The sequence below is a fragment of the Haliotis rufescens genome, unplaced genomic scaffold, assembly GCF_023055435.1.
Source record: "Haliotis rufescens isolate VD_foot unplaced genomic scaffold, xgHalRufe1.0.p SCAF_1, whole genome shotgun sequence".
Lineage (NCBI taxonomy): Eukaryota > Metazoa > Mollusca > Gastropoda > Lepetellida > Haliotidae > Haliotis > Haliotis rufescens.
The window spans coordinates 24,788,328-24,803,380 of NW_025963779.1; the positions used below are offsets into that span (position 1 = coordinate 24,788,328).

Sequence of the window (15,053 nt, forward strand, 5' to 3'; positions counted from 1 at the left end):
CACAGCTTTGTCACCAAGTTATCTCAATGATAAGGCTATCCCCTAACCCGTCAGTGTGGTGAGTCCTTGATTCCTTGGATTCAAATTCGCATGCATCAAACTACACGTTTACCTAGGAATATAGCCACAGCTTTGTCACCAAGTTATCTCAATGATAAGGCTATCCCCTAACCCGTGAGTGTGGTGAGTCCTTGATTCCTTGGATTCAAATACGCATGCATCAAACTACACGTTTACCCAGGAATATAGCCACAGCTTTCTCACCAAGTTATCTCAATGATAAGGATATCCCCTAACCCGTGAGTGTGGTGAGTCCTTGATTCCTTGGATTCAAATACGCATGCATCAAACTACACGTTTACCCATGAACACAGCCACAGCTTTCTCACCAAGTTATCTCAATGATAAGGCTATCCCCTAACCCGTGAGTGAGATGAGTCCTTGATTCCTTGGATTCAAATACGCATGCATCAAACTACACATTTACCTAGGAACATAGCCATAGCTTTGTCACCAAGTTATCTCAAAGATAAGGCTATCCCCTAACCCGTGAGTGTGGTGAGTCCTTGATTCCTTGCATTCAAATACGCATGCATCAAACTACACGTTTACCTAGGAATATAGCCACAGCTTTCTCACCAAGTTATCTCAATGATAAGGCTATCCCCTAACCCGTGAGTGAGGTGAGTCCTTGATTCCTTGGATTCAAATACGCATGCATCAAACTACACGTTTACCCAGGAACACAGCCACAGCTTTGTCACCAAGTTATCTCAATGATAAGGCTATCTCCCAACCCGTGAGTGAGGTGAGTCCTTGATTCCTTGCATTCAAATACGCATGCATCAAACTACACATTTACCTAGGAACATAGCCACAGCTGTGTCACCAAGTTATCTCAATGATAAGGCTATCTCCCAACCCGAACAACGCACTTGCACCAGCATTTACCACCAGGCTTTGTGAAAGGATTCCTATAGTTTACCCATTTTCTGAAATAGAACATAATAATGATTAATCATACATAAATACTACTCATGAGATCTCAATAGCAAACGGTCGTATAATCGATAAGAACAGTGAATCGTCTCGTGTACAAAACGAACTGCGCCCATTTCAATCGATTTGTGGAATTCAGGAGTTAAGGAGAAGCAGGGATGACGAGGGCGCTTCGGCGCAGAAATATTGGAAGGTTAGTAGCACCCGCTGAACGCCACAGCGAAATATTTTAATTCAGAAAAATATTTGTGGAGAATACTAAGGCCGAAGCTCTGAATTTACAGTCGACTCTCCATGTCCATATTCGCTGAAGCCGAGGCTGGTTTGTTGAAGCAAACATCTACCACAATAGGCATGTAGGTCATGGACACTCAATTCTATAGGCTGTCGCTGTGAGGAAAATTGATGGGCTCAATTCGATCTGAGCGAGAGTTACATAAAATATTTCGCAACATGCTTTTCGGAATAAATCTTTGAAGGCCGTCACACCTGCTCAGGACGAGAATGACAAATTAATGAGCAATACTACAACCATTACATACACAAACCTGTTACATCTACTGTTTATGTGTGAATTGAGTTCTCTGAGAGTGGGAGGTCATACTGGACCGTAATGAATTGACCTTATTTCCAACGTAGAAATACCATTACATTATTGAGGCTAGAGGCTTGGAGAATTGCCTGAAGCGAGCGATTTGAATGTATAATTTCCTCATGTAAGAGGTCCTACTTTAACAGGGCGGTATCTGACAACCATCGGTCTGTTTCAGACACAGAAAGGTGGCCTAGTGGAATAGCGCATGGACATGAGGGAACACCCGTATTCTCGTGGAGAATGTGTATGCATTATGGGACGATCATTCTGCTGGTGTTTCTGAATACAGGAACATCGGTGAAAGGCAAGTGTTTCATTCATTCAGCTATTCTGTTGCATAAATGCTGTGGCATTAACTCATCGATAATTCAGTGAGGTATTTGTATTTACGACCCCTTTAGATTATGTATATTTTAGTATTTTTAACGTTCATGTTCTTTGCAGTGTAGACTGTAAGTAGTATTAGGAAATAACTATCACGTATATCCCATAGTTCAAAGATTTCAGGGTTGTGTTAATTATAGTTCACTAGTTTGTGTTCAAATCGAGATGTTTACCTTGATGGATCCGGTTGTATCCCACTTTAATTGTGCCATCATCTACTGCTACATTAAGGACATACTACTACTACTACTACTACTACTACTACTACTACTACTACTACTACTACTACTCCCGCTCTCACCAACACTACTATCACCATGACTACTACAACTACTAACACCAACACTGCAACTACTACTACTACTACTACTGCTACTACTACTACTACTACTACTACTACTGCTACTACTGCTACTACTATTACTACTACTACTACTACTGCTACTGCTACTACTACTATTATTATTACTACTACTACTACTACTCCCGCTCTCACCAACACTACTACCACCATGACTACTACAACTACTAACACCAACACTGCAACTACTACTACTATTACTGCTACTACTACTACTACTACTACTACTGCTACTACTACTACTGCTACTACTACTACTACCACTAACACCAACACTACTACCACTATGACGACTACAACTACTACCACCACTTCTTCTACAACCACCATGATTACTACCACTAACATCACCACCGCAACTACTAGTCCATACTATAACAATAGCACTACCACCACATGAACTATAATTGCTACCACAGTCACAAATAACCACTCCTTTTTACCTCTACAATCTTCACTACTACCATAATACAATCAACAACAAAAACATCCCATATAACAAAAACGACTTCTACTACCCCAACCACCCTAACTACGTCTTCTATTCCTACTACGACCGCCACAATCACCACCCCACCTCCACACCTACAAGCCAATACCATAACAATACGACTACCACTGCACCTTCTATAAATGCTACCATGCTAACATAACCACAAATAATATGATTAACATCACAGTAATACCACCACGACCACCACTTCTATTTCTACCGCTAACACCTCCACTACGTGTATAACAAAAACGACTTCAACTACCACAACTCCCCATACGTCCTATACTATTACCACCACTACCACTACTACGTCTGTTAATGATTACACTTATCAAATTATTATCATGTGTGTAACCCGTATTGATTGTCTGCGTCTGTTACCTCAAGCTTGTTTGTTCAGATTAACCGCCTCCATGGTCCAGTGGAAGAGCGTCCGCCAAGAGAGCGGAAGGTCCGAGGTTCGACCCTCGGTCGCGTCATACCAAAAGACGTTAAAAGATGGTACTTGTTGTCACCCTGTCTGGCGCTCGGCATTAAGGACCGGTCAGCTCGGAGTCAGTATACTGTGTCTGAGTGCATGTTAAACTGCGTCATGGTATCTCAGTCGGCTAGCAGTATCAACTCGGTATCAGTCCGGACTGCCACACACGCACACGTGCATGCAGGTGGCTTTATTAGTGCATTGATATTGGAGGCAACGTAAACCCATTTCACCTCATCTGGTTCAGATGTAGGAAAGGAGTAAGTCGTTGGTGTTTGTTACAACAAGTTTGATGGTTAACAGATTATTCAGGCAGATTGTAAATGTAGGATAGGTTGTGTCGTTGGTGTTTGTTACAACAAGTTTGATGGTTAACAGATTATTCAGGCAGATTGTAAATGTAGGATAGGTTGTGTCGTTGGTGTTTGTTACAACAAGTTTGATGGTTAACAGATTATTCAGGCAGATTGTAAATGTAGGATAGGTTGTGTCGTTGGTGTTTGTGACATCAAGTTTGATGGTTAACAGATTACACAGGCAGATTGTAAATGTAGGATAGGTTGTGTCGTTGGTGTTTGTGACATCAAGTTTGATGGTTAACAGATTACACGGGCAGATTGTAAATGTAGGATAGGTTGTGTCGTTGGTGTTTGTGACATCAAGTTTGATGGTTAACAGATTACACAGGCAGATTGTAAATGTAGGACAGGTTGTGTAGTTAGTGTTTGTGACATCAAGTTTGATGGTTAACAGATTACACAGGCAGATTGTAAATGTAGGATAGGTTGTGTCGTTGGTGTTTGTGACATCAAGTTTGATGGTTAACAGATTACACAGGCAGATTGTAAATGTAGGACAGGTTGTGTCGTTAGTGTTTGTGACATCAAGTTTGTTTGTTGACAGTTTAAACAGGCAGATTTGTAAATGTAGGACAGGTTATGTCGTTAGTTTTTGTGACATCAAGTTTGTTTGTTGACAGATTGTACGGGCAGATGTGTAGAGTGTAGGAAAGGGGTGTGTCAGTGGTGCTTGGAACAGTGGTACAACCACTCCTGTGAGTATGAGTGTGGTCACTGCAACACTGGGGGATGCAACTGGAGGACGGGGTACTGCAAGACCAGCTGTTCCCCGGAACACTGCGGCCAAGGTTGTTCGTGCAAAGAGGAAATACCGGGTAAACATGTATATCAGTACAATGAGTGAGCTACTATTTTCAGCTGTATTGGGACATGGTAGCCCAGTCTTAAAGGCGACGGAATTAGCTGTGCGTCGTTGCTCCCCTTTGCGGTGCCAGAATCATACGTTCATATAGGGGAGTCGCTCTGATTAAGATCCTTGGTATGCTAGCACCATATCCATGCTCGTGGGTTTCATCAAATTTTCAAACCTGCATAACTTCGGTCTTTTATGATTACAAAAATGTGTTCGAAGCGGCGAAAATAAAAGTGACAAAACTCTTTCCGTATCCGTAAGAAACATTTGCCAAAACAGAGTCCATTGTACGATTCCGACTTTATCGCGATTATGAATTTATGAATCGTTATCAAACAGTGATGATACCAGGTCTTCGCGAAAAGGTGAGCGTATCCTGCCCTATCGGTGTTACCCGTCATTAACACAGGAAAAGGCAAGGCTATTGTTCACCTAAAAAAAACCCCACAGGAACACATGGTACAAGTCAAAATACGGATGTGTACCGGACATAATTCTTGTTACTGATGCGTAATATTTGTCTACATAAAAACCTGTTGAAAGCTTACGGAGTTGAATGTTGTAGCCTTGATCAAACCCATGTACTCCCTTACTCAAAGCTATTGTGCGGTTACTTTTATGTCAATCCAATTTCGGGTGTCAGAAGCTTGTGATAATAATGGATAAACTATACGTGTTAAATACGTTTAAAGGGGTGACCAAAGGTTGTTTGACGAAATAGTTCATTTGTTTTGTCTCGCCTAATTTCCTGGTTCGATTCCTTACATGGTAAATCATATGACTTACATTTATGTTATATGCTATCACTCACTCTCTCACTCATTGATATTTCTTCATGCTGTTTATAGTTGAATCTATTACACAAATATAAAGCCAGCAATGATTATATCAGCAACTGATGGTAAAACAGATAATGTCAATCAAATAAATTATACCAGAGAATAATCATGAAATATTTTCATTTCAGATGCAAACTATCGAAAGAATATAAGTGACAGCATTCCAAATAATATCATCGTTGCATTTGTCATTGGAATCGTATTTCTAGTATTCATTGTGTTCATATTCTGTGGATATAACAAATGCCCAGAAAAAGACGATGTGACGCCGAGGACTAATCGCAATACCTCAAGAACAGCGCGTCGTACAGCCTCAAGTACAACAGGCAGTCCCTCTGTCATGTCGTACCCTAGCAACGGTCGTAGTGACGTCACTTCCCCTTTGTATCCTTACGCTCCTGGTTCACAAAGCACATACCGGAGTAATATGGCTTCGGACGTCATGTGTCAACCGATTGGAACAGCGGGAAGACACACCACTATGACGTTTTCGTCTGATAACCCTCCTCCTCCATACGGGTCTCTTTCCCCAGCTGGAATCCCCCCTCCCACCTCGGAAGGATCAGCACCGCCCACCTACGAATCTCTTTTTCCTGCTAAGAACTTACCAGACCCAAGGTGATCTTAATCTGACTCTGAATGCTTGTCTTCGGAATGTGCTTAACGCTGATTGGTGCAGCTGCAGCTATTCGGATCATCTCGGCGTATACCGCTACCTACTTAATACCTTGGTAGCTGTGGAGTAGTGATGTATTCACTGTAATCCGTTTTCCGCCAGATCCCGCCTCATAAAGTTCGTATACATTGTTGACCAATTTTGAAAATTTCCTATTGTATGCTTAACAGGAAATTATGTATACATTTTGTAGATAACCCTTCATCTACAATATGTATACATCATTTCTGTTTATACAGAATACACTTTGCAAAATTGACATCTTGTTACCATTGCCGCCAGATTGTGTGGTGTAATGTGATAGTCACGTGAACGAAACTATGGCTTCCTACCAGTGCTGGCTGAGCTGGATTCAGGCGATTCAGGTGCATACGCTTCTCATAACCGACATGAGGTTAACGAGATAATGCTGACAATGAACATTTTGTACATTCACGTAATATGTATTGCATTTTTATATGCACAGTTCTACCGATACTACATTTATTGTTCCGAAAGCTGGATTTATATTTGAATCTTACACATTTCGTTGATTAACGTGTATTCTGTAGTTGCGTGATATCGTAAATCGTATGTGATGTATGACAAGTGTGCCATTGCTTAAATTACGTACTTTTACACCTTCCGATGATCTTTACAATCTGAACAATCGTTGAAACTGTTTGTTTCTAGATATGGAAATATAACATTTACATCAGTGTTAGACTGCTAATATACCATGAATACACATAGCGATGGTTGAACTGGTGGAGTAGCAGGATACTTAATAGGAAAGAAACACTCTTGTGGTCATCAATGGGGTGGTTGTCATATCGTTTGGTTGTGGTTTCTGATTTTGTATTTTCAGAACTATTGTATGATATTTGTTTTCATACCATCATAAGTGTGCGTGACACCGAGGGTTTTGGTATTATTTTACGGAAAGAGACATTGTTTTAATTCCCTTGATGTTTTCCATATTCTATTACCAAAGTTAATGTTAAAGCTTAAGCTATTGTGGTCATGTCCGAAATAAACACGTAACAGTGATGTCTTGATATACAGCTGTGATATATATCACGTATGTTGTGTCTGATACAAATCAGCAATATTGATTTTTATCACATATATGGTATCTGATAAACATAATCAATATTGATGTTTATCACATGTATTGCATGTGTACATTGTGTTTGACGTGCATCAACACATATGATGCAATACAGATGCTTTGTATATGCTATGCAGCAACACGCCTCATGTGTTTCACATGCAGTACAGATGCAGGGCATATGTTGTGTTTGATGTGCATCAACACACATGATGCAATACAGATGCTTTGTATATGGTGTATATGCTATGCAGCAACACGCCTCATGTGTTTCACATGCAATACAGATGCAGGGCATATGTTGTGTTTGATGTGCATCAACACACATGATGCAATACAGATGCTTTGTATATGGTGTATATGCTATGCAGCAACACGCCTCATGTGTTTCACATGCAATACAGATGCAGGGCATATGTTGTGTTTGATGTGCATCAACACACATAATGTGTTTCATTAGCAGTACAGATGCAGAGCATATGTTGCTTATTATTCTATCTTGCCGTTGGTATACATCACAAACCTACCAAGCTATACATGACCATTCGTTATGAGATCATATGGCTGTACACTTTCCTATCGCGAACACATACATCGCCAATGCTACCTACGTTCCATCAAGCGTGGTGTTCCTGTAAACTATAATTATCACACCTCGTCTTCGAAAATTATGGTCAGGGTACTGTAGGTATCAGGTAGCAAACGTTGATCTTAGAAGATCCGTGTCACTCGTGTGATGTACCGTGTAAGATCTCCAATTCAACAGTACTATATCCTGCATTAATGAGTATAACATAAAATGAATATTTGAGTTGGTGCTATTCGACACACAAAGACTACATATGTCCACGGCCTGCTCCTGGCATGGACCAGTAGGAGGCATTCTAACAAATGTACACCAATCATCCCATTACAACTTCCTATACTTCCCACATTATGAAAGCATAGTCACGTAGTCTGAGGATCTGTTTGTTATTATGATTGTGCAATCTCCAAGATTTACGATGCATGTCTATATGAAATTACCCAAATGTCTTCATGCTCTTATGTTCAAAACTGTACTTTCCAGAAACGTTGGTATCCCATGTGCTGTGTTCAATGTCTTCCTGGCGAATACCGAGCAAGCTGAATGTCAGAGTGGCGCACTCCCACAATGCAGACACGTTTATTGATTCTAAGATGATCCATAGACTTTGTGTTTACGAATTGAATCTGCACATCGGGCATATGCGCATGAACGGCGTACCTTTATTCATAAACCATATTATCGAACTCCCATGTTTGTGTAAACGTCACAGCAAAAAAAAGTGTAGGTTTCCGTCTTCCGGAAACCTTCCGGATAGCTTCCCATTTTGGATCCGGCCCGGATACCTTCTGGAAACCTTCCGGAAATCTTCCAGATACCTTCAGCAACCATCAAATTTCTTGGTATTTTCCAGATATTTTTTATGTGTTTCACACTTAAATAAACAAAATGCACCCCCCGAATTTTGACATTTTTTTGGAAGTTTTCCGGAAGGTATCCGGGCCGGATCCAAAATGGGAAGGTATCCGGAAGGTTTCCAGAAGACGGAAGCCTACACTTTTTTGCTGTGCGTCTATGGCTCTCTCCCTGGTGTCACTCGTTCAATACATTCATTATTTCACACCCTCACTTGCTCATCATTACCGGCATTTTCTTACCGTACGATATACATGTACGTTACGTCAGTCGCTTGGTGGGTTGGAGTGGACACGATAATACATGTACAGGCAATGGTACACACTATGCGTGAGAATGTAGACTTGTCAATTTCGCCTACCCGTTTTCCTCATTGAATGTGCCAATGAATAATATTTCAAACAAGAAACAACAATCATATACTCAAGGGTTTTTTGTTTGATGTTTTTATTGTTTACTACTGGTGTTTGAATGGTTTTGTTTATATCTATTGTTTATTTGTCGTTATTTTGGGGATATCCATATTTCCCTTTTTGTTATAATCTGTCAGTGATGTCTACGATCTGTTCTCATTCTGACGAGGGACCAATGTGCACAAAATGATCGATATGATTAAATTGACGTTGCTTACTTATTTATTGTATTTTTAAACGCACTTTTTACATTTATCTTTTGAAATAAAATATTACCAATATTCGTATGCGGTGTTGACTCCCTTTGATTATAAAAAAAAAAGATTTTATTATATGCTAATTACAGAGAAGATAACTCATAATGTTTGACGATGTATTTGAAATGTATTCATATACGTGTTCACAAAACATATTCAACATCGCAGGAAAGATGATACAAGGATTTAGTTGAAATAATATCCATATGTAGGTGTCTCACATGCAAACACTGACTATACAAAATACAACGAGACACTATTTCATGTTACACCAGTTTTATTATTAAATTCCACTAGCATGTTTCTAAAAATAGACATGACGTTCTGTTGTGGGTGCTGTTATATCAATGTAAAGGAGCAGCCCATAGAAGAAACATACATGTTGTATATAATGACAAATTAGGAAACTACCGGGCAAAAGAAAGTATACACTTGAAAATTGGATTTGACCTAACCATTGCAAGCGTTACTATGATGATGACAGTCGTCTGTTGTGCGACCCTCATCGACATGATGCGTGTAATATCGGCTAAAAACAAATTAATTGTTAATACATCACCATCGAATAACCATTTCTTGTTTGTTTCATGTTTAGCCCCCATCAAATTGACATGGGTGTATTCTTGTTTTTGCCCAGGAGGTTATTATTAATCATTCCAATATATCTTGTAAATTGCAGTGTGAACACGTCCTTTTAGAGCTGCAATGTACTATCGATGATGCGCGCCGGCGAGGATATGGCAAAGTGCATCATATCGCCTTCTGTTTGTCCTAAGCGTTGAATTACCCTACATTATACATTGCAGAATCAAAATGGTAAAAAGGATTCATATCTTATTTACGTTCAAAATATTTGTTAATGCTGTACGTGTCCTCTTGTCCGACGCGAAGACACATTGGCAACAATCTTCCACAATAATTTACGCTTAAGTAAGATATTTTGGATATAAACATTATGTTTTTAGATATTGGTATATCGGCAGTGTCAATAGTGATGAAACCTCGATTCAGTAAATATAACACATTAAAAACACATTATGATAATGTTTATTTATTTTGTAAATACAAAAACATCTATACGGGTAGGTCATTTACCGCAGCACTGAGATCTTGGCGTATTGACACACCTGAGAAATATATACATCACTCGTGACAGCTATGACGCCATGAAACAATTGATCAAGTAACATGCTTCCATGACAACAGAGCTTGCCAGTCTAGCAGAATGCTGCACAGTTCCATCTAAAGCAACACGCAATACACAAGGGTACGATATTTATGTCGACATGCCAAATGCCTTTTCGTTCAAATTCGGATTTGATACTTATCAAGAAAATACGCAGTGGAAGGACGAGAAGTTTACCGGCTTCAAATAATGAGATTAAAACACACCTACAGTGTGAGAAAGAACGCCACAATTAGTTTAGTTAAATAGAAAGCAACTACCCAGGTACAGGATTTGCAATTATGATAAAAACATTTAAAAGCATGACTGTTACATTAATTTTGACATATTTTGCGAATGGCGGGAATGTTTTCAACACATTTACGTGACACATTATTCAGTGAGTGAGTTGGGTTTAACACCGCTTTTAACAGTTTTCCAGTTATATCACGGCGTGTCAGCTTAATGTGGGAGGAAAGCCCGAAGTAATGCAGGTCTCAGACGTTTACCACTTCGGTGAAACCTACGAGCACGGGTATGGTGCTGACAAACCTAGAAACATAATCGGGGCGAACCGGGATTCGAACCCACAATCATAGGTTTCTGGCGTGCCCAAGGGACGCAACTCTGCACAACGAATCGCGGCGCCTTAGACGACAGGGCCACCCGTGCCCCCACATTCAATACGAGGTTCTGATCCTGTTCGGACGTGCACAAGACTAAACATTAAGTATTTCATGTTAACGTGAAACATGTAAATTCATCACAAATTAATAATTAAAACATACCCTGCACAGCGAATCGCGGCGCCTTAGACGACTCGGCTACCCGTGTCCCCTACATATTATTCAGAGTCAGTTTCCTTGCACGTTGCATCCATTGAGTCCACTGTACGATCCCGACTGTATCATAAGCATGTGTTTATGTTGTGAAATATTCGTAGAAAGAACATGCTGGATTGCACCTTCAAAGTGAAAGGTAGACACCAAAGGCTGTTGCTGCTGAAATACTGCTCGACATAGGGAATTGCATCAGACACCATTTTTTGTCACTGATGCGTCAAATTTGGAAATGTCCTTCACATGTCAAATGTCAACAAGCAGACTTTTTGAAAGCTTTACTTAGGCCTTGTAACAACAACTTTTTAGCAAGAGTCGTATACGTATGCCGATCTTTGAAATCTTTGTAGAAAGACCATGCCCGATGGTACCTCAAAACTTGACATCAAAGGCTGGAAAAGTTGAAGTCATTGGATATGAAGTCTTGCGGTTATCTGTTGTCACTCTGAATCGTGATGCTAAATATGGAATTTAAACATGAAATAGATGAGGCGGTTTCAATGTTATCTTCTATTGGTACTTCAGGTGTGTAAGTCAGTGGAAGGGAATGGGCTATTTGACCAATATTAAATGATATCAGATCTTCAATATTCCTGATGTTTTAGTTACACTACTTGGCCAAAGTCCCGTGTTTTGATTTTGCCAATGCGATCAGAAATACCGATTCATATTCATTCTTTCCTAAATGTCCTATACCCAAATTTCATATAGCTGGTATCTGTGAGGATTTCATTTCATATATTGTTTTCTCAGCAAACTTTAGATGACAGATGTTTAAAAAAAATTTTAGTCACAAATTGTCCTGAACCTCTGAAGATAGAGGTATATCTTTAATCACCGCGATTAATGACAAATGTACCATGGATCAAGGAATTACTTAACCAAAATTTGTCCTGTGGGATAGTGGTGTACAGAGTTGACAAACCAAATATTTAAACTCAATTGAACTTGATTCTTTTCTGTCAATTTTTTTGCAAAGTCTTTGAGTTTTTGAAAATCTACTTTTCTAAAAACACGGTCTGTGAATATTAAGAATATTATGAACGGATTCACTGAAAATCAGAGATAGCATCTGGTGTTTGCGAAAAGAGAAAACATGTTCTGCCGAACATAAGATTAACAATCAGTTTACCGTAAAGAAGCCTGTCCATAAATTTTAAGGTGCTTTACAATGCAAATTTCTCTCTTTAAACTGAGATATCAACTCTTGTAAAACTTATTTCGTACCGAACCTCTTGCTCACCAGGTTTCCAAGAACTTCTTATTTAACAGGGAATAAGTTAAAATTAAGTGCTTTAATGAATTCTTATTTGCCATCGACATGATGTTATATTAGTGTGCGTCAAGTACACACATCCTTGCGTTAAAACAGTACTTGAGTGTTCCAAAGAGGCATATGCCTGTCCTCAGTGTTACGATAGAACCAGTCCTTCCCACTATATAACATGGCGGGGGCACGGGTGGCCCAGTCGTCTAAGGCGCGGCCATACGCTGTGCAGAGTTGCGTCCCTTGGGCACGCCAGAAACCTATGATTCTGGGTTCGAATCCCGGTTCGACCCGATTATGGTCCTAGGTTTGTCAGCACCATACCCGTGCTCGTGGGTTTCACTGAAGTGGTAAACGTCTGAGACCTGCATCATTTCGGGCTTTCCTCCCACATTAAGCTGACACGCCGTGATATAACTGAAATACTGTTAAAAGCGGCGTTAAACTTAACTCACTCACTCACATAACATGACACGCCCATACTTGTTGCAGGCATGTCTAGTATCAATTAAGGGTTTGCAAAAATAAATGTGACTGTACAAGGATTAGTTGATGTATCTACCAGACAACTGACAAGATTACAATTAGTTTCAATTTCCTTGAGTAAAGTGGTTCAATGTGCCATCGATCGCGAATGCATTATTCAGGTCGAATGGTTGATCGAATTTTCAATATGCATTTGTGGATAACATGTCTGTGCTGCTTGTCATTGTCACACTTGTAATATAATGCACATTGGTGTTAAGCTCGGCGTATTTGCATTGTCAAAGTAGTGCTGATCATTTATGCATGAAGGCACGGTGCCACTGAGTGCGCGTACAATGCAATTAAGGGCATATTGAAGATAGGTGAACAATGGTCTGTAGTGAGGGAGTGAATGGTTTGCCCTTGCATCTGTCCATGACGGGGGCCACCGGTGGGACAGGATATGTACACATTTTGCATAAGTTATTGTATTTCATTTAGTTATTTCCGACTGTGCTTTAGGAGTAAACGTAACTCGCGTTTGAATATAATACTGGTGTGATGGTAACTATTTCAGCTTTTTCATTTGTATAGAATCGATTTTGTAACAACTTCAAACATACTTATACCATTTGTTAAAGTGTTTGTTCAGGTGAACAAATGCTCTTTCAAATGTTTGTGACGGGTGTCGCTGGCGGAACAGAATAGGCTCACCTTTTCGCGAACACCTGGTGTCATCACAATTTGATATTGATTCATTAAAACAATGCTTATGATGTGTGCAAAATCGTACAGTGGACTCCACATTGGACAGACATTTCTTATGATTATGGAAGAGAAGACCAGCATTTCACATGGTGTTTTCTCAGTAAACTTCAGATGACAGAAACTGTTATTTTCACAGAAATTAGCAAGTTTTAAGCTGTCACAGAGGCTTGTTCATAATCAGGTTTGGACCAGACAGACAATCGGTTGACAGCATGAGCATCAACGCAGTATTCGGGACGTGTTGACACTCAGTAAGTGTGTGGACTCTGACAGTATTCTGCCCTGTAATCTGTTAAGGACCCGTTTTGTTTGGATTGTGTGTATTTCGTGTTGCAGATATGCGAGCGAGTGACTGCGTTGGATTTTACGCCGCTTTTAGCACTATTCCAGCAATATCACGGCGGGGTATGCTAGCTGTAATACTCCGAGCTAGTACACTGACGGTTTAACGTCGCGTTCAAGGTTAAGGTACTGATGTGGACGTGTGCGCTTGTGTGTGTGTCTGCTTGTACTAGTCCCGACTTATACCGCTTTTATAGTGTTAACCCTCTGAGATACCAAACTGCAGTTTAAACATGAATGCACCACAAAGACTAATCACTAAGAGGATACGGACTCCGAGCAGACAAGTCCTTGCTTTATTCAGTTACTGCTGGGCTCCAGGTTGGGTAACAACGAGTACCATGTTTAAACGTCATTTGGTATGGGTCGGCCGTGGATCGAACCCCGACCTTCCGATCTCCGAGCAGACAGTGTTGTCATTACAGCAAATGTGACATCATCTCTATGAGAGCGAGTTTATGGTCGATGTCAGTTAACGGCACTACCACCAAAGAGGTATTCTAGTCAAGGTTCACGATCAGGGCGCTTCGCCCCCCCCCCCCAACACACACACACACACGCCCAACCCCCTCCCACCCATTAGCCACTGTACGTGACGCAGCTGTGCTCATTGTCATTAGTCAACAGGATCAGAATTCAAAGCTTCATTGATGCCTTCTCTCATTAAAAACACTGAAGGCTTTCCATTACGCGCAGAAGACCAAAACATATATATTCAGCTTAAATCAATGCTAAAATTGAAGGTAATGTCAGTGAACAACCTATAGTAGTGACGGCAACAATTCTTCACCGTTTCAAATGGATGAGATTAATAACTGTCGCTCGTGTATTCATGCTTAATGGTCGTATGCTTATTCAATCAGAGTTTGCACAACCAGAAACACAGATTTATAGACCTTTCAATGCAGCAATCACAACCTGGTGGAAATCGATAGCCAATCCCAACACCCGCACACAGACGCC

General features: G+C 40.3%; 1 protein-coding gene across 1 annotated transcript; it reads left to right on the forward strand.

Annotated features, from left to right (window-relative positions):
- The first annotated feature begins 1,056 nt into the window (after positions 1-1,056).
- On the forward strand, positions 1,057-9,270 carry LOC124131674 (disintegrin and metalloproteinase domain-containing protein 9-like). The gene is made up of 4 exons (XM_046495115.2): positions 1,057-1,192; positions 1,770-1,898; positions 4,296-4,490; positions 5,496-9,270. Exons 2-4 carry the CDS (start codon positions 1,835-1,837, stop codon positions 5,987-5,989), a joined length of 753 nt encoding a protein of 250 aa, XP_046351071.2. The 5' UTR covers positions 1,057-1,192; positions 1,770-1,834; the 3' UTR covers positions 5,990-9,270.
- The last annotated feature ends 5,783 nt before the right edge of the window (positions 9,271-15,053 follow it).